Raw genomic sequence first — 20,808 nt, forward strand, 5'->3', positions numbered from 1 at the left:
TTTCCCCAACAACACTCAGTGCCTTCTCCCTCAGATACATACGCTCACAATGGAGGGAAGGGAAGGAGGGGGGGAAGGTTTTGGGAAGACACACTTTGCAAGTGTTGAGTCTTCCCATCCCCAACCAGCCCTACTTTCTTCTGAAAAGGAGGGTCAGTGGGCAGGCAGGCTCAGGATCAGCAGCACCTACCTCAAGCTCATTCTCATCAAAAATAGCTAGGAGGTTTTCAGGAACCAGCTCATTGAGACCTGAAAGACAAGAAGAGAATAAGTGGCAGTGCCTCCAGAACAGGGAGTTAGAGCCAAGCAGGGAGCACACAGTACCTCACCTTTCAGGAAGTGATCCACCTCTTCTCTAACCTGATTGGCCAGTCTGTATTGGGCAAGCAGATTCAGGTAGAAGATCTTATTTTCATTGGTTACTAGGACCTGAGCCCCTCCAGTTACCAGCTCAACCACCTGAAACAAGAGGCCACACAAGGATGTCAGTGTAAGAGTGTGTGAGGATGAGCAGTATCTTCCTTGTAGCATAAACCCCCACCTGAAGAACCTCTCCCTACTCCTACGTTACTGATACTCTTCTTCTGTGGCCACTGCTGCAGGGACATCCCACACAATTCCCAGCCTCTCCTACTACAGATGAAAGGAGTGGAGACTGTCCCACCCTCACCCACCACCTCTCACCTTCTCCAGCTGCCCCAATTTGTTGTATTTCTCCTCAGCGAAGACGAGCTCCATCTCACTCACATCATTGTTCAATATGAAACAAACCTTGGATTTATAGAATTCTGGGTCATCTGTTTCAAAATACTGAGGAAGAAAGGTAGATGAGGTACAGCGGGTGGGGGGGGGGGGGGGAGAGGGAGAGAGAGATTTAACATACACTGTTGAGCAGGAATTCTGGGTCTGCTGGGAGCAAGCTCACATTCAGTTTCACTTCAACCTGGGCTTAGCACAGAAGGCTGTGTGGCCTTACCTTGTAATGCATTCGCAGTCCTATGATCTGAGCCAGAAAGGATCTGGTGAAACGAGCTCGCACCAGCTGCTTGTAAGCTCCTCCCAGAGATGACTCATAGAGACACTTCCCAACCAGGCGGCCTGCAAACTCATACACCTTCAGCCGTAGATGTGGGGGCCGGTCAGGGTTGGGATGCACCTGCAAAGGAGGGGAATCAGAATTACTATAGTATCAGCCATAGTTAACAGAAGTTACAGCAATGACCCCAACTGGCATTCACATTGCACACCGCATCCAGCAAGATGCCCTCACAGCCCTTGAACTACACCCTAAATCTGAACATAGATTCATAGCTTTAAGGCCAGAAGGGATCATTACAATCACATTTCTAGTCTGACCTCCTTCATAACATGGACCATAGATTTGGCCCAGTGCTTAAGGTAAAGCTGTTGTGGGTCTCAGGAATGACACTCGGAGAGCGCAGCAGCAGAGATTAAAAACCAGAATCCAGCCAGCAGAGACACAACATGAGCCACATGCATTGTCCCAAAAATTTGCCTTCCACTTCATGACAGGAGGAAGGGATTCTAATAGGCAGACAGACTGCATCTTGTGCCCAATAAGGCCTTCTTAGGTAGTGCCAACCCCAGTTCCTGAAAGCCTTGACTTCCCTGTTAGTGGTGTACCTTGCTGGCTTATGAGCCAGTGCTCTTAACTCTGCAACGTGGTGGGACATCCAAGCAAGAATTTGGAGACAATTTAGGAGGATTTGGGGCAGGCGTGCCAGCAGCCGGGGAAAGCAGGCAGGCACGGAGGCTGTTTTGATGTGTTTGCTGTTTAGCTGACAGCATGCCTACATGTCAAGTTCTGTCCACCGAAGTAGGAAGGTAAGGACTCACCAGTGCCTGGTTGTTGTCACTGAAGCGGGTAAAGAGCTGATTGGTGGTGTTAAATAAAGCCTTACAGATCAGCTCAAACCACTCTCTGCGGGGGCCTCCCCAGTCCAGAGCTACAAGATAAAATAAGTCCAAAACCAGTCAGCTCTGGGCCACATCCAGCTCTCTTCCATTTCTTCTTCCCACCCAGAGCTGCCAGAAAAACAGAATAATCTCTCTGGCTAGAGCATCATTATCTCTAAGTCACTGTGATGGGCAGAGCATTGCCTCTGGGAATGGGATCACAGGAAAATAAGTACAGAGATGGCCGTTCACTTAATTTTCCTATAACTGCTCATATCAGACTCCTGTTGCTGAATGATTTTCCATTCACTCAGACCTGTGATTTCACATCCATTAAGTGAGCACGAAATGCAGGAGATTCATTTTCACACATTTAAATACACAAGTGACTGGTGAAACCTCTCTATCCACCACGTTCACATCCCCTTCTCCACCCAGGTGACCAATATCAAACCAGCCACTATTTACATGTGACACAATGGGAAGCCCAGTTGCAAAAAAGAAAGGATGATCTTGTAATGAAGGCACTGAACGGGGACTCAAGAATAATGTGTTCTGATACCAACTCAGCCACACACACAAATGTATGGCCTTGGGTAAGTCACTTAGTCTCTGTGCCTCACATCTCCATCTGTAAAATGGGGATAATAATACTTCCCTACCTCATAGGGGGTTGGGAGGCTAAATTCATTAACGTTTGTTCAAAACTACAGGGATGGAGGCCATAGAAGGATCTAGACACAGATGGATATGTTGCAAGGCAGCCAGAATTCCAGACCAGCAAGTGACTCTCAGTATGCTCCTGGCACACCCTCCTCAAGCCCATAAAAGTTTCTGCTGGAGCAAATTCCCTTACCTTCTTCGTCCTGGAAAACCACTTCAAAGTTTTTGCTCCAGTCGGAAATGGAAAAATTCCGTGTTGCTTTCAGAGACTGAGAGAGTGAAAGGAAAAGCATTAGCAGCAGCGGTCACTGCCCAGGGCTCAGCATCCATGCATGGAGGACTTAAGTAAAGCAGAATGGGAGGGGCCCAGTCTAGTAATCTGAATACAGGATGGGGAGCCAGAAACTAATCTTAGGCAGGTCACTTTCCTTTCAGTCTCAACCATAGGTGTGTTCTCCATTACAGAATTTAAGAGAAAAGTTCCCCACATCTGACAGCTCCTGGTCTCAAGACCAAGACAAAGTTTGCTCAATAGCCACAGCCTAAGCATTGCCCATTCACAGCACTTCCCCCAAAACTGCCCCCTCTCCTACCCAGAGGCAGCAACTCAGTAGAGTTTATTAAACCGTCTGTAGCTAGGAGCAACTTTTGTAAAGAAGTCTTAGTTCTCTCTGGCCCATCTGTCCAGTTTAGAAAACAGCCCCTCAGAAAGAACGTAGAAGAAAGAAGCCTAGGGAGAACTTGCCGGTTTACATTTACCTGTTACAGCATGATTTACTTTAACAAAATCTTTCAAGTGACTGGAAATATGTAGGCCCACATTCCTAATCCCAATTAAAGATCTAAGTGCAAAACCTGTACCCGAAAGAACCCTGAAAGCAACAATAAGCTCAGACTTAGTTGATCATTAAATAAATTGGAGCATCATGCTAGCCCCTGATTAGTGCTTATTTCTCTGGTTGCATTTGCCATGTGTGTTGTCCTCATTTTTCAAGTGTTTACATTTCTCACCCCCACATTTAATTTTTTTGATCTTATCTGCCTGCAATGCTACAGCTAATGGCTCTGCAGCAATTTCCAAGATAACAGGGTACAGAGGGAGTCTCTGAAAATGCTTTTAGGAATTAAAAATGGTTTGGATAATGAATCAGTACCTGAAGCCTCAGTGCATATAATGTACAGCCTGTCCAATCTACAGAAAATATTCCCAAATCTAAATTTACCAACTATATCAAAGAGAATCTCAACCAGTCCTCCCTCCCCCACAACTGGTCTTTTCCATTTCTGTCACAATTCTGTCCCAAAACACACATGGCATCACAAGTCATGGCAACTGATAGCTCTATTGCATCTAATTTAGAAGGTCATTTAAGGACTATAACAGGTGAGTTTGAGTCAAGTCTCACTGCTAATGCTCTGCAGAACACTTCGCAAACAGAGTGAGCCAGTGCTCTGGGGCTGTTATTGCCACAGTTCCACATTCTTTGGCTTGGTCTATCCTAACGGACATGACAGTAATTCTCAGAGTATCTAAGGTGGGTTCCCATTTTTCAAGGATTAGTAAGCATCTGATATAGGACAACGATCAGGATTTTCTTATATTTTTCTAAAGAACTGTGCAAGGAAACAACAGTGCCAGGCCATGGCCTCCTCCCTGCTCAGAGCATCACTGGCTCTTACAGTTTAAGGGGGAGGTACACAGCTTCCCGTAAGCAGGAACAGTTACCAAACCCAAACAAAGCACACTGGACGAAGGCAGTATTCGGGGCTCTTTCTACCACACACAAACCAACTGCCCCTCTAGCCTGGACATTGCTACTGCCATACCAGGAGAGATCAACTGTCCCTGAGTCCTAGCAACTATCAGTGACTGATGCCAGAGGTTTAAGAAGAAGGTATAAGGCTTTCAGCATATATCTAATTATGTAACACTATCAAATGGGAAATTTTTTTTTGCTTCCCTTCCCAAAGCTGGTGATCAGTTTATCTCCTGGAGCTAGAGGCTCAAAATTGTCATTGTTCCCGTAGTTGGTGTCAACTTGGATTTCACTAGAGAGTAACTGAGTGGCAACGAAAGGTGCAGGGATGGGTCCTGGGCACAAGTGGGAACAGCCTATTGTCCCCCCAGGTGCCAATTGTCACAAGCTCACTCACCGATTCCAGCAGGCCATGGCGGCTGACCTTCAGCGTAACCTTGGAGTGAGGTCTCTTCATATGCACTTGACGCAACTCCCGCTGGAAGAAGTTCACTTTGTCCTGAAAAGTCTCTGAGCCTCCTGAAACAGCGATCTTATTATGATTGCATCTGAGCTGCCAACACCTCACGTGTCAGGATGGGGTCCCCATCCCAATTTGATTAGGACTGCTCTATAATCAAGTGATCTGCCATGGAAGGCAGGGACAGCATAACTCCCATGGGACAGTTTGTGGTTTAGTCTCTCAGACATCCAGCCACTCATGGAGATGCCTTCAGAGGAATGACAGAAAAGCCTGCTGAGCATGAGAAGCCAGGGACAATGAAATCCTTCATTGGAAGTGTTATCAGAAGCAGAAGGAGAGACAGAGGACTACTCTACAATTCCTAGAAGGGTTACAGAACTCTAAGTAAAGGGGAATAAATGACCTCAAGTGCTAACTCCCTGCCTGCCACCCCGTGATGCATGCAACCTGAGGATGCAGCAACCTGAATCCCCCAATCATAGTGTCTATCCCACCAGCCTCTTTTACCTATGTTTTTATGCAGAGAACGAATGAAAGTGGCTGCCAAGATGTTCCTCTCCTTGCAGCTGAGCTCCACAGGGGGCTGGATCCCATCATCGACCACCAGTGTCAACAGCTTGTGCACAGGATCAGGCCCATGGTAAGAAAACTAGCAGCAAAGAGACACAGGACAGGGGTCAAACTATTGTGCAGCAGAAAGCACAGAGTGTGGTATACACATACCAAGACCACTTTCTGCACACACACCTTCCCATCTGCACACTCACACAGAACCAAATAACAGGCACACTGCCTCTAGAGCAGGGGTGGCCAACCTGAGTCTGAGAAGGATACAAGACAATTTACCAGTGTACATTGCCAGAGAGCCACAGTAATACGTCGGCAGCCCCCCATCAGCTCCCCCACCCCGCCCCGCCCCCAGCGTCTCCCACCCACCGGCAGTCCGGCTGATCAGCGTCTCCCCCTCCCTCTCAATCAACTGTTTTGTGGTGTGCAGGAGGCTCAGAGGGGGAAGAGGGAGGAGCGAGGGCACAGCAGGCTCAAGGGAGAGGGCAGGAAGGGGTGGAGTGGGGGCAAGGCCTGTGGCAGAGCCAAGGGTTGAGCAGTGAGCACCCGCGGCACATTGGAAAGTTGGTGCCTGCAGCTCCAGCCCCGGAGTCGGTGCCTATACAGGGAGCCGCATATTAACTTCTGAAGAGCCGCATGTGGCTCCGGAGCCACAGGTTGGCCAACCCTGCTCTAGCGTCTGGATTCCAGCTGGGATGTTGCCTTTATAAAGCCCACTTCAAACAGTATGGGCTTCAGGGGGACCAAAACTAGATGCCTTCTTCCTCCTTCAATAAAGCAATTAGGAGAAGTGTGATACAGGACTGAGAATGATATCTAGGATCCTGATGTTAGGGTGAGGAGAAGAGACATGGCTAGCACCTGCTCGCACACATTTCCAGTACTCTGGTAGGAAAGGTGTTTTTTGAGTTCCTGGATTTCACGTATCTAGCTGCTCAGTGGAAATAACCGCACTTCGCCAACAGCAGATCTAACAGGCATTATTCATTATTATTATTCATTATTATTCATTATTCAGCAACAAGGGGTGATAGGGTGGAAACTGCAACAATAACTGGATGGAGACAAACCCACCTTGGTGCCAGGACATACTCTGAAGGTGAAGAGGCGCCAAGGAATGATCTTCAAGTAGAATTCCTTCACTGAGAATTGCTGGGGAGCCGTAGGGAAGAGAGATCATTAGCAGCCATATTTCTACTAAAGCTCTTTTCTGAAGTACTCTAGACTCAAGACACAGGATGAACAAACCCACAGGAAAAGCCTCCTTCCAAAACCTCTCCTGTGACAATACGCATGCCCTTCAAACCTCCACTACGCAGTAACATGGGAGAGAAGAATGATTGTAAGCAACTTGGCAAAAGGACTTAATTGTTACACTTGTCTGTGAAGCTCCCAGGACAAGCTGATGTGACATAAATATAGCAGTAAACCAGAGCATGCATTAACAGGCCAACGGCGCACACCTTAGCTTTTAAAAAGATAGTTGGTGTATGGGAATTTAGGGTGGAAGCCAGGATTCAAATAGCAAGGGATGCTACAGTACAGGACTGCAATGAATTGACAGAGCTGGAAAGTCCTGAGGAAAGTTATCCTGCATGGGCCAAATTATTGCTGTTACTCCTTCAATGTCATGAACATCAAGTTCAAACAAATAAAAAAAAAATCTTGCAATTGTTGAAGCTGGAGTGACCAAGCCAGTTTGCTGTCTTCACCATGCAGAGCGTTTCTGGCAGAAGGCCCTTAGCTGTGGAACTCCCTCTCATTGGAGAGCAGGCTAAGCCCCAATTTTAGTTCCTTTAGGGCACAATACAAGACTCCCTTCTGCACAGGCCTCCTTCAGCAGATGGCTGGGGAATAGTCAGCAGCAATTTTCCTGGAGTTGAGCAAGCGAGAACAGCCCTGTGTAAGGGACTGGGACTGCTGGGCTGGACAGCCTGGATCTGTTGGACAGGAATGATGGTCTATATTTATGTATATGGTGCCCAAACACTACAGTTATGGGTGCATAAAAAATACACAGATTAGATAGGTGCACAAGGGGTCTCTCTTCCAGCCCAAGCAGTAGCTACAACAGAAGGCATTCAGAATGATCTCCAATATCAGGAAATTTAACAGTGAAGCTTGATGAAAGTCCAAAATTGTCTCCCTGAATCAGAGTGAGGGGGCTACTGGGTCATTCCCCCTCCCCCTCAGACATCATTCCCAGTTCCACATTTTCTAATACTGCATCCAATCTAGGTTTAAATATCCCAAGCAATGTGCCTTCCCCTTTACCGTTTGGTGACTGTTTCACAGCCTCATCTCTCTCTCTGTCAGGAAGATTTTTCCTAGATTAGGGTTTTACATGGGTACCTATTACTGTATTACTTGAACCCCTCCCAAATTAATGGATTGGCAAATTGAGGTCTCTAATGCACTTTTCTGCTCTTCTGGCTTCCCTAGGCACTCTGCTTAGGATAGGGGTTTTGGTGGGGAGTGGAGGGTCAATGGTTGCTGTAAATATTGATCTGGTTACAAAGGCAAAAACTACATTGTTCTTTTCTTAATTTCCTGCCATTTCTCCTAGTTATACCTCAAGGTATCAAACTAAACAACCACTCTCAGTTCTAGGTTTTTATATTTTAATCCCTTCACTTTAGCTGTTAAACAGATTGTGTTTTTCTAATCTTTCTTCCTAAATCAGCCTTCCTAGCCCCCGATCAGTTTTATTGTTTTTAATCTGATTTTCCTCCTCCTGATCACGATCTATAAGTACTCAACACTGAGGACACTTGATGCCCAATCTCACCAGACCCATACAGGAGCTAATTCAAAGCCCACTAAAGTCAATGAAAAGACTCCCATTGACTTCAATGGGTTTTGGATCAGACAGAGATATTGTTATATCCCCCTGCTCTGTGATATGATGCTTCTACATATGCAATGCTAAAACTGAAGCAGTCTTTTTAACTGATACTGAATTGCAAAATCTAAATTTTCTGCCCACTCCCTCTCTTGGTCTCCCTCAGCTGTTCCTGCTTTCCAGGTTTCTCGCTCCCATTGATTAGCTAGGTGGGGGATCATTTTTCCCGAGATGTTGCAGCGGCATCTTTGGACCCTTTAGGGGAGAAAAAAAAAAAAAAAAACAGAGCAAAGGAATCTGATATAACAAGTTTAAACAAACACTTAGTTTCGACAAACTTTACCAGCCAAGTTTGACGTGTCTAGAAGCAGAGCCCAAAGTGATGGGCAAGGCAAGCTCTGAAATGCAAGAACATTTGAATCAAAAGCTAAAGAGCAGCAATCATGTGGGCTTTACCTTGGGTGACACATAGCAATACACTTTTTTGGGTTTCTTCACTTTCTCAGGAGTCTGGCTGTCAGATGGAGAGTCTTCATCCTCATCCTCAGTTGCGGTAGAAGGACGGCGCTGGGAGGAGCCCAGATGAGTGGGTGGGAGGTGCCACTGTGTGTTGGCATAGCTAGTAGAGTTGTAAAGATAGGCTTCAAAGTAGATACTCACCCCTGACGTGGACACATTGCGTTCTACAATGTTCATTTCATTTTCTAAAGGACACAGATGGAACACATGTAAAGTTTGATACAGCCAAGAAACGAAGTTCAGCATCTCACATTAAGCTCAGAGTCCACAGAACGGCACTAAGCAAAGAGTCTAACCAGCTAAGTGGGAACCTGGTAAAGTGAGTCAATAATGAAAGAGGCTCAAGAATGGGATATGGAGCCTTTCACCTCCAGGACATCAGTATGTCAAGCCTTTCCATAGGCCTGGGAGACAGGCTGGGGGGGAGGGAGAGGGGAAGGGGGAGGGGGGAGGAGAGAGAGAGAAGGAATACAGAACCTTTTACTTCTAGGGCACCAGTTCTAACCTGACTCCTGCCTGTAGTGACCAAAAGCCATAACCATATGACAGTCATTCAGTAGCTTGTGTGAAATAAATTGATAGCTTCTCTCCTTGTGGGACAGAGAACCACATCACAAAACAATTAGGAATGAGAATACCACCTATCTTTTACATACTACTCTTCATCTGTAGATCGCAAAGCACGCCCAAAACTGGCTCCCCTACTGTTAACCTGTGAGATGCAAAGGAATGAGTAGGCTACAGTCAACTGCTCAATCTCTAAAAAATTCCCCTCTGAGGCAGGGGAGGAGACAGCTCCTGCGTTATACCTGTTGTGGGGATAGGGAATGTCTGTCTCCAGAGTTTTCTCCATCTAGCTTTCTTTGCCAGCACCAAATTTACCTTATTTAAATAATATTTTAAATTAATGGACATTACCAGGGCAACTGAGTGTGGCTGGCATGGAGGGAAGCCACATTTAAATAAAAAACCAGCTCTACTTGACTAGACCATATGGCATCCAGTAGGAAGTGCAATTGGTCTGGGATCACCTAACATCTCTTAACTCACCACTTAGGACAATAATGTCAAAATCGCCATTGCTAATAGGCTGGTTTTGATAGGAGATGCAAGCATGGAAACAGCCTCTATGGTGCAGGGTAAGTCGCAGAAACACTTGGCAAGTCTGCCGATTGGACACCACGGACTTCTCAAACAAAATGCCAGAGCTCTCTTCCTCTTGAGGACCCAGCTAGACAAAGAGAGAGAACATCAGTGGAGAGGACAACACTCTCTAGCTCAGTAGGAGACTGGGAGAGAGGGATGGAGTCCAACTCACCTCATGGATGGAAAGGCTGTAATTTTGCTCATCTATCAGGGACACAGAATTGCTGGTAGGATTATCATACTCATCTCTGGGGACAATCTGCAAGGTGTGCTGCTGCCTACAGGTCAGCACCAGAGTGGAGAAGTGGCAGACGATTTTGGTCTTGGAAGGAACCACCATCCCTGAAACAAAGAGAGACAATTTAGAATCAGAGACTGCCCTAGGTACAGCAGCAGAGAGCTAACAAGATAGGAGCACAATGCCCTGTAAAGAATGGATGAATTCTTAATACATTCCCCACCTCTGCAGCTAGAGAACCAAGCCACTAAGCACTGAAATGCATAGAATGGGGAGGAAAGAGCTTGCCAGGGGATAGAGGCCCAACATGCTGAACAGGGTTAACTCTCAGCTTTATTAAGGACATTTAAAAGAGTGTCCTCCACTCCAATCATGCTAGCACTTTAGCCCTCAACTCTGGAACTCATTCCCACAGCCAGTCCAATAAAGTACAGATCAGTGGATCTGTAAGCCTCAGCTAGTAATGCAAGCTTTAGCCAGAAGGGTACTGAGTAAGTTTTGGGCATCCTCTTTTTTTTGGAGGCAATAAAGGGGGCAACTTAACTGGTACCGTGTCTATTTGTAAAATTATTTAATGGATGTATTTTTTATTGTACATGCACAGAGGGTATACAATATGCTGATTGGAATCAAACAGAAAAAAAAATAATTAAAAGGAAAAAGGAAACTTTTCCAAGTAACGGATAATTAATCTGTGAAATTCATTGCTAGAGGAAATCAATGAAGCAAAGTTAAGAAGATCCAAGAGGATTAGAGTCAAATCAAAATAGCACTTGCAGTGACATTACCTAAGATAAATTATAATTCTCAATCGTTGTGCATAAAGGCATTCTCTAACCACTCAGCAGGGTCAGGATGAAGTTACCCACAAGGCATGATATGGTGCCAACAGCTATGTAGGCTGAGAGGCACTAGCAGCCTACTCCAGTATACAGCAGCTTCTGTTTTCCTATGTTTGCTGCCCATAAGCTTGCTTAAACCAAGAGTCTCTGCTACTTGGGGTGGCATGTGTGAAGAACAGAATGCAGAAGGGGTAAATCCTCCCCAAATATCTATCTCAGCTCCCAACACATATACCTTGGGGTGTCCGACACCTCTATATCCACTCAGGCTCACTACCGATTCACCTAGACCTTACCTGGCTGAAACACTTTGTAGTAGGGGCTGTAGGCCACATTCAAGCCGCCGAGCTTTATGGTAATCTCATATCGCCCAGCCCTGCGCACAGTGAAGGCCACTTTCGCCACATTGGAATTGGGCTCCTGAAGGACTTCCTGGGTCACAGGAATATCCATTGCTAGCTCCACATGGCAGATTTGAACTCGCAGCCCCACAGGCCGATGAGCAGGGAAGGGCTGCCCATTCTTATAGAATAACTGCATGGGGAATGGAGAAGCCCAGGTCAGCAGAGATATGGGGTGCAGGGACAGAGAGAAACCAGCCACCTTGCAACAGAGGGGCAGGATGGAGCCCTGCCTCAGCAAGGGAGTGAGGGGACAGCAAATGCAGGACAAGGCCCCACGGCCCCATGGTATGGGTACCGTTCTCCTACAGAGAGAGGGGACAGTGAGTACCTTTGAGCCCTGGACCCCTCTCCCTTGTTCCTTATTGTGCTCAGGTTCAAAAAAGTGACTTGAGAAGAACAAGAAGGGCAACTGATCCCTGAATTGTTAGTGTGCATTCAGATCAGAATCAACAGAACCCAAGCCCAAAAGGAGAGCAGGGAAAGCCACATCCTTAAAGGAAGACCACTAGGTCTTGTCCACGTGTCCCCAGAGAGAACTATGTAGTGCCCCCACCAATTCACCATAAAGGAAGGTGCATAGGAGACACTCACCCCAGCAGTTGACCTAGTCTGTGGCGATGACACGCAACAGCATGAAAGGAGTTTGTTAGACACAAACACTATATTCAGCTCAACCATGAAAATGTCCTAATAGACAAACAGGAGAGGACCTCACCCTGTCCCACACCCTCCAGAAAATCAAAAGGAAGAAACAGGAAGAAATTTCCCCTTCATCTCCTAGAGATAGAAGGCCTACCCCCCAATCTGTGTGGAGATAGAAACATTCCCTTACATGCACTCGGAAGGCCATGCTGTGGCCCACCTCATAGGGGTCCTTCCAATCCCAGGAGACTTTGCAGGAGCGGGGGTCCAAATAGTTGCCTCGCACGTAGTCATAAATAGTTCGCTCCCCTCGGCGCTCCCGGTCCTCATGCTGGAGGAAGCTGACTACACGTGCGGCAAGCTCAAAGAGGAACTTAATGGTGAAGAAGAAGACTACAATGGATACTGTGATCCCACCTGCAGCAGGGAAAGAATACAGGATGGTTATGGTAGCATGGCCCAGCAAGGCACTGAGATCCCACCTGCACTGAGATTGGATGTCTTTCTACAAGATACGCTCTAACTCAACCAGAAGTTATGGGCTAGATGCAGAAATTACTATGGGAACTTCAGTGGCCTGTGTTATTCAGAAGTTCACACTAGATGACCATAAAGGTCCCTAAGTTTTAGACTGTATGAATGACTATGAATTGAGTGGAGATGGTTGTAGCTGCCCAGAGTCTGAAGTATGGCACAGGAGAATCTAGATACATTTGCAAGTGGTTTTCTATGAATACGTACATAAAACTACTGAGATTCCACCACAGGAAACAATGCGGCAACTACCACTTGTAGTATTTAAAATTGGACAAACATGCATCGTGGAGGAAACAAACCCCACTAGGCCATAAAGGTAAAGAGGAGGGATGAGCCAGGAGTGAGGTCAATGGGATAATTCTGCTTGGGGTTGAAGAAGAGTGCAATGTGGCAAGAAAACTTTCTGTTTGTTAGATAGACCCTAAACCAATGTGAAAGCATTCAAGACAGTAGAAGACTTAGGGAAACCCTCAGGATCCTACAGTGAGATGCACTGACTAACACGATTCAGACTAACACGGCTGCTGCTCTGAAAACTGACATTAGGGCCACCTCTCCACTTACCAATAATGTAAAACATCAGGTCCCTTCGGTGAGACACACAGCTGAGGATTACAGCTGCATCTAGAACACAAACACACCATGTCTCCACTGAATGCATCCGATGAAGTGAGCTGTAGCTCACGAAAGCTTATGCTCAAATAAATTTATTAGTCTCTAAGGTGCCACAAGTACTCCATGTCTAGTTCAGTGACTCTTTCTCAAATCCACACAGCTTACATCTCCCATCAACAAATACCCAGTGCCCCAAAACTCTGAGGGGCCAGCAGGAGTCCCCATCTCTTCTTCCCCCACACACATTATATGCTTCAGTGGGAGCTGAGAAAATCAGTCTTCTTCCTAAAGAGATCCCTAATGCATGATACCAAAAGGCTATGGAACACCCGATCAGCCCAGTTTACTGTAAAGAACAATTACATCACAGATTCCTGTTCTGAACCAGTGATACCTGAAATAAAGACAATACAGTATGAGCTTCATAGACTGTGTTGGGAGTGGGCAAGTAGGCTTCGGGGACTGGGCAATACGGTCACTCACCTTGGGGTCACCAATTCCAATACTAATGACTGACAGTAGTTCCTATCTGTTTGACGGCTCTGTGAAGTGAGTTTGCATGGATCTGAGTTCCATTCCCACAGGTCATGTGGGCACACCACAAAACCACCACCATAGCTGGTAGCAACTAGCCCTCAGGTTGGCAGCCTCAGCAGAAAAACTACGGAATAAGTGGGTTGTGGAGCATAAACCTCTTCCCCTCCGCCACTCCTCTTCCCCCAAATGAGCCCTCTAGCATAGGGATGAAATATATTTGGCCCTTCTGAGGCTGAACCACAGGGGGACAATGGGATAAGGAAGTACACCTACATCTTCCATCTTACTTCAGCAAAGAGTAAACACCATGCACTCTCAATTATTACAAAGGAGTTTGCAGGTGCCTCAGGGACCCTCAGGTTGTGTCATCATGCAGCAGAGCAAGAACCCACCTGCTCCAGAAGCTAGTACTTAGCCCAACAGCCGGGGTGAAAATAACAGTTTCACACACACTAGTGCATGCAATGTAGCTTGCCAGCCATTAGATGAGGAATTACAATGTGCATACAGCTGGTTTATGCATGAGGTGAAGTTACTTATCAGTTATCACAACAGCAGCAACAAAAGTCACCACCATGCAGAAAGCTTAAGCCAGACATTTCCCTATCTAATGGCTATCACCTTCCAGCCCTGTGAATCCTCCCAACTCTCCAGCCAATGGCAGTCACATACCTTTACAAAAGTGCCCATGTTCTAAAAGCCAACAGGGGGGCACTCATTCCTCCACATCCTTCCTCTTGGCTCCAGAGGTGGGGCAAGGGTCAACAGGAAGGGACCGAGCAGCAGAACATTGTGGAAAAAGAGGCTCCTGGAACTCACATCTTAGATTCACGGCTGGAGGAAAGGGACTCAAGTACAGCAACTTATCCCCCAACTCCGGGAAGAGGATATCTGCACTGTAGCACTGTGCAGCCACCAATTGCTTGCTAGCCTTCCTGCCTGGGAAGGGACAAGAAGAAGAAAAATCAGTTACACCTGTCAGATGAAAAGGACAGCCTAGAAGGGGATTAAAAAAAACTTGACTCCAGGTCATTGCCACAAGCATAGCTGCTATAAAGCACCACAAAATGAGTGAAGTGCTAGGCTTCTCCATGTCCCAGTACTCTGAATGTACCCTGGTCTCATTTCACTTTACAGCCTAGATATGCAGAGCCATTCAGTCAACACCAATGCCCCTGAAACCCTGCAGGTCCAAGATGGAACAAAACGTTGCCAGCCCAGATAGATTTTGACAGGCTGAGGGGTTCAGCAGGGCAGCCAGGTACCTGGCTCCCACCCAAGAGTAAATTTTATGGACTGGGCACCACTTGAGCCCCTCAGAGAAAGTGGGGTGGAGATAAAGCTAGTAAAAGCATGGTGTCCTGCAAAATATGACTGCACCAATCCCAGGTGAAGGATATTCAGCTGCAGGGACATTTATAGGTAATATGTCTTACAAGGAATCTGAGCCCCAAAACATATGGGGCAAATGTCTCTGCTGCTGCCACATTACAGGTGTCCCAGATCTGAACAGCAGGTGGCCTCACAAAACAATTCATTTTAAGCACCGTCCACCTTGCTAAAACTCTTTGAGTTGCAAAGCAGCAAATATCTCAGTCTGGAGACAAACCCCATAATAGATAGGATCTGTGTAACTCATAGAGCAGTGGTTCCCAAACTTTACAGCTTCGCTCCACCCCTTAACCCGTCTACATCTCCCCCCAAGAGCCGGGGCTGGGAGTGGGGCTGGGGCTCCTGGTAGGGGGAGGGGACGCAGACACGGGTAATAAGGGGGCTGAGGCTGGGGGTGGGTCTGGGGCCCAGGGCCAGAGACACAGCTGCAGCCGGGAGGAGGGCTGAGGCTGGGGGCAAGGCTGGGTGTGGAGCTGGGAGCCAGGGCCGGAGCCAGGGCTGCAGCTGGGCCGGAGCAGAGCTGTGAGCGGAGTGGGGCTGAGGGGCACTCACTCCCCGCCCCCTCCACACCCTCTGGGGGACATGCCCCACAGGTTGGGGACCTCTGACACAGAGAATAGGAAATGTCCCAGGGGGCCATGCACCTCCCTAGCTCACATCTGTTCTTTCAGAATGCAGAGTGCAAGGAGGAGACCAGAATAAATTATGAATGACAGCATACTACAGCAGTTCTCCCAAAACAGATCACATCAGCTAGCTGTCTGATAGTGGTGTTCTCCTTACCTTCCACAATAAGATACCTGCTCCTCCCCACTCACCCATCCTCCACTTCAGGGTGTCTGCCACCTTTACCCCATCCTTTCCAAACCATCTATTTCAGCGTGCCTGCTGCCTCCCCAGGACCTCTTAACCCACAACTCCACCGTACAGAGCCTGCTGCCTTCAGGGCACAAAGCTCTCCACCTACATATGCAAACAGATGAGCAAATCTGTAGAGTTCTTTACATGTGCTACAGAAAACCCCAGTCTCTTGCTGTGTCATCTCAGGGAAAATCCCACCCACTCAGCTATTTTATCCTTCCCTCTCTGGCTGAGATCCTTCCCTCATCCCTAAGGCCATGAGTTCTCAATTTCTTCCCTACACAGCTTCAGGCCTTTGAATTCTCTATTCTTAACACAGCAAGGCAGAAGCTGTTAATCTAGCTAATGCCCTGTGATGTGGGCTGGGTAATTGACTCATGGCTCTGACCCAAAACCTTTCACATATGTACTAGTGACTTCACCCCAAACCTGTACTCCTTGATGCTCATTCATATGGCCTCGATGTCTGGCTTCAAACTCTGCTCCAACTGTGCTAGTTTGTTACAAGGTTTTGCCCACCCACCAGCATAAATCGTTTTGAAACTGCAATGCAGTCTAGGAAGGAAAACAGTGCAGGGTATAGTTTCTAGAACTATTTCTAACACTGGTAGCCGAAATGTTTTTAAACACAGTAACACACTCCTGCCTCCACCTCTCTACACATTTCTTCCTAGCATTCCATAAGTGCTCCCTTTGTACCCGGCTCGCCCTCCAAATATGGAGTGCACTCCATCCAAGAGCAGTTTGTAAATTCCACAGGGACTCTTATCACTGTGCAATTCTGAAATGTTTTTGAATCTCGAAGGAAATGTTTCACCAGCATCTACAGAATCAGTTCCCTCTCCACAGTGAAAAACCTCAGTACAAAACTGGCACTCTGGGCCCATATGCACAAGCTACCCCAGTCTCAGCCCATAACTTCTTCCCTTCCCCAACTCATGCTGAAAGTTACTGTCTGTTCTAAGTTTGGTGCCTGAAACCTCCAGAATGAGCAAGGAGTTTTATGCCAATATGAAAATGGGCCATTTGGTCTTGGTTACAGAATTTCAGAATTAATTCCCTGTGTCTGACAAGCTGTCTCCCTTAATCAGCCCAGCAAGTTCTTATTTCATTATCGCTGCATGAAATGGCAGGCAAGGCACCAGGTCAGATGGCCAGCAGAGACAAAAGGAGCTGCCACATTCACAGCCAGCTTCTTTCTAGCATGTACATTAGAACCAGCCCCAAAGATACTTACTCAGACAGGGTACTGTGGGGTAAGCTTCTTGCCATGGTTAGCTGGTACCCAGATATGTAATTTATTCACAAGATGAACAAGTTATTTTAGATGAGCATCAGGCAGTGCCAAAAGCTACCAGCTAACAAGGTGGGGAACTAACCTTTTTGTGAAAGATACCAGTACAGAGTCAACCTCATTACTGGGCAGAGAAAATACCCAGCACTCCTACAGGCCTTATGTGCTTGATCCAAGGACACAGCAAGTGATGGCCTCCTGCCGCCTGCAGGAAGAATTTGAATTTGGAAGACTTAATCCAGATTTCCCTCCTGAACTACCTGCAGAGCCAGGATGGAGTGCATGGCACCACAGAGAGAACTGTGGTGGAGACAGAAGAGTATGCAGCAAAGCTCTGAGAGCTGTGCGCAAGTGTAATTGCAGCTATAAGGGAAATACTAGCCAGCACTGGTACATTAATGTAACTGAAGTTTCAGAGCCATTAGAGGGCACACACTATATAAAAAAGACTTGTTGAGGCCCTAGAACACATCAGATTTTCCTTCTTTTGATATCTGTTCCTGCACTGATAAATATTTATCTTGGTTTCCTCCTCCCCCCCCCACCCCGAATTCCAACAGCTTTCAGGAAAAATGGATTACGAATCATTTCTGCAGGAGAGTATTGCCTCAAAATTATAAAAACCAAGCTGAGAGAGCACCTCAGCAACTTTGTAAACAGAATACCTTACGTGGCATACCTAGCCTTGTGGACAAATACCCACTGACAATGGTCAGTTCTTCTCAGATCATGCACAAGAAGATGATTCTCCTTAGAGTGAGAATATCCAGTATTTTCTCACATAAATCAAATGTGTGCAAGGGTATCAGTGCAATTGCACATATGCACTTAATTTTAAAATATGATCCTGAAAGTCAGAAGAGTCAGCTCAAGGGCACTGGGCAGGTTCCAATATCAAGCAGCAAGGACAGAAAGCCACATCGATGGCCAAGATCAACACAAACAGATCTGTCACTCTCTCTCCAGGATTGGACCATGCCATTGGAAACTTTAAACAAGGTCCAGGTGAAATGCTGGCTTTGAAAAAAATAAAACACACACAAGAGATCCCAGATCAATACCAAAAATCTAAGATCCCCCATTCTTTCTATTCCAAAGTAGATCTTAAATCAATGTCAGTACACATGTGCTCCTCACCTCCTCCACAGATACAGCAGGTCAGCCTTCTTCATTCATTGCATAACACAACATTCACTTTCCAAGTAAAAATAAGCCTCAGCCACTGCTCACAGGGGAACATCCACTCACCACTGCTGATCAGCCCTCCAGCTCTTCCCAAAGCAGGGTCACTCGGACCATCTAAACATCACAAGCAAAGCACTAGAGAATGCATCTCTTCATCCAACAATTAATTTTGGTAAAATTGCCCATATTTTGACCTCTCTCAACTACCTCTCCCCCCCGTTTCCTTACCAAGCCCAATTCTCCTTCCAGTCTTTGATTCTCTTCCATACCACTAGCTCCTTAATTACAGTTCTGCTGAGGAAAGTACTTTGGGGAGAAGTGGCTTAGCTGTAACTCAGCCTGTGCTGATGCTTGTCTTCCTCATGCTTCATGATCACCTCAGCAAATCAGCAAAAAGAAAAGGAGTACTAGGTCGCATCTGAAAGGCACCATCAGCTCCGCCTCCAAGCTTACAGCAATCCCAGGATGTGCATGAAGAAGAGACACCACAGCAAGGCTTAACTCCCTGTTCCTTTCACAAGGCATCAGGGACATAGGCCACAAACTGGCTCATGGCAGTAAGAGGTCTCAGAAAAGACCTATAGCCAGAAAAGGGAATGTGTCAACCCACTAGCTATCACTCTCTGCGGGCAGACCCAATGAAGTTCCATGCATTTATTAGGACCTCAGGCAATGGCCACTACCAGGAAGTATGTTTGATGATAATACCTTTCTCTTATATGAGGGACTGGACCATCCAGAGTCAGGGTCCTGCAGAACCAACGCTAAACAAGTTCTTCAGACCCTAGAGTTTCACCTACAAGAGACAGCCAAGTAAAACAGCTCCATATGAGAGGGGATATCTCCATTTTGCAATGAGGTGGGAGGGAAGAGAAAGGGAGAAGGGAAATGGGAGTGTGCTCCCCTTTCAAAACCACTAGCAAATTTTGATAGAGATTGGAAGCTATAGAATATCCCCTGACACACACACATACATACGCTTAGAGTCTTGTGAAAAGTATTTGGTAACATAATCCAAGCCATTTTACTATAGAGAAGTGAAATATGGGACCCATCTGTATCTGCAACATTCATTGAAGAGGACAAAACCACAAGAGAAACCTTACAAGTTCTGCAAATAAATAGTATGCATCCACAGGAACAGACAGCAGCAGGACAGAACTAGAGATACCTTTTGCTAATCAACACACAATAAGGACAAATTCTGGGGACACCTCAGCCAAGGCCACAAACTTTTTGCTCACCACAAAGCACTAGAGAAGAAAAAACAGAAACCTGACAATGACTGCAGGTACAGCAGCACAGCCAAACCTCAACAAAAGATCTAACCTTCAGAACAATGAAATAATCAATTTCACCTAAGCCCAAATAATGTAAATCACTTTAAAAAAACTTTACAGTATAGCAATCATTAAGGACAGATACAAACTACAACAACCAGTGAGACAAGTGCAGATGCCAAACAGAACCTTCTCACCAACAAATACTTCACTACAATGAGGTGAGCAAAATGCATGCAGACTTCCTCAAATGCAAAATCAGAGACCACAGATTGGAAACCAGAAGTGAGAGGTAATAAGTAAGCCTAAGCTTTTGTCATGGTTATTTTTAGTAAAAGTCAGGGACAGATCACAGGCAATAAACAAAAATTCATGGAAGCTGTGACCTGTCTGTGATTTTTGCTGCTGCGGCTCCAAGGTTTTCCCTGCCACTGTGATGGCTAAGAGCTGTGTGGTTCCCCCTCTGCCCACAGCAGCTGGAAGCTGCAGGGTGCCCACATTTCCCAAAGAGAAAACAGGACACCCCCAGCCGCTCACCCCAGGCATTCCCCTCCCCTGCACGAGGCTGTCGCCTGTCACTGGAACCCTGTCAGGGCCCCACTGGCTGCCAGCTCCAGTCCCACAGTCCCTGGGGCTGAAGCAGAGAATGTCACTGAGGTCTCTGGATGATTCCCTGACTTCCATGACATAAACGTAGCCTTAGTAATAAGGCACCAAAGAAACAGAAAGGAACAACCAAGTTTCCCATGTGATACAGAATAGGTCCAAATTATTTCCCGCTCCACTGCAGACTCACTTCCTCTAAAGATCAGAAATGACTTCTAATCCAAGGACAGAGGGGAGTATCTGTGCATAATATTAGACACTTGACCCAATGACCCCACCCTCTCCCAACCTGCGTGATAGCAGGCTCACAAACCCGCTAGGTCAGGGGTTCTCAAACTGGGGGTCGGGGCCCCTCAGGAGGGTCACAAGGTTATTACATGGAGGGTCACAAGGTTATTACATGGAGGGTCACAAACTGTCAGCCTCCACCCCAAACCCTGCTTTGCATCCAGCATTTATAATGGTCTTAAATATATTTAAAAGTGTTTTTAATTTATAAGG

At 46.6% G+C, this 20,808-nt stretch overlaps 1 protein-coding gene across 8 annotated transcripts in view; it reads right to left on the reverse strand.

Moving 5' to 3' along the window:
- Positions 1 to 20,808, reverse strand: part of AREL1 (apoptosis resistant E3 ubiquitin protein ligase 1) — a 55,432-nt gene that overhangs the window by 33,930 nt on the left and 694 nt on the right. For 4 of the 8 annotated variants that reach the window (XM_043547858.1, XM_037900688.2, XM_037900685.2 and 1 more), the window contains exons 2-17: positions 14,362 to 14,628; positions 13,102 to 13,161; positions 12,191 to 12,417; positions 11,251 to 11,488; positions 10,047 to 10,216; positions 9,779 to 9,959; positions 8,666 to 8,913; positions 6,442 to 6,519; positions 5,308 to 5,449; positions 4,735 to 4,856; positions 2,774 to 2,849; positions 1,858 to 1,967; positions 977 to 1,156; positions 685 to 810; positions 330 to 459; positions 191 to 249 (exon numbers count right to left, since the gene is read on the reverse strand). In XM_043547858.1, the coding sequence (XP_043403793.1) occupies positions 191 to 249; positions 330 to 459; positions 685 to 810; positions 977 to 1,156; positions 1,858 to 1,967; positions 2,774 to 2,849; positions 4,735 to 4,856; positions 5,308 to 5,449; positions 6,442 to 6,519; positions 8,666 to 8,913; positions 9,779 to 9,959; positions 10,047 to 10,216; positions 11,251 to 11,488; positions 12,191 to 12,417; positions 13,102 to 13,117 (2,103 nt within the window). In that variant the 5' untranslated portion in view covers positions 13,118 to 13,161; positions 14,362 to 14,628. Of the gene's footprint in view, positions 1 to 190; positions 250 to 329; positions 460 to 684; positions 811 to 976; positions 1,157 to 1,857; positions 1,968 to 2,773; positions 2,850 to 4,734; positions 4,857 to 5,307; positions 5,450 to 6,441; positions 6,520 to 8,665; positions 8,914 to 9,778; positions 9,960 to 10,046; positions 10,217 to 11,250; positions 11,489 to 12,190; positions 12,418 to 13,101; positions 13,162 to 14,361; positions 14,629 to 20,808 lie in introns of those variants that run through there. The other 4 variants (XM_037900687.2, XM_043547857.1, XM_043547859.1 and 1 more) reach the window with 4 other exon arrangements.

This window comes from Chelonia mydas, chromosome 6 (assembly GCF_015237465.2).
Source record: "Chelonia mydas isolate rCheMyd1 chromosome 6, rCheMyd1.pri.v2, whole genome shotgun sequence".
In the NCBI taxonomy this organism is placed as follows: Eukaryota; Metazoa; Chordata; order Testudines; family Cheloniidae; genus Chelonia; species Chelonia mydas.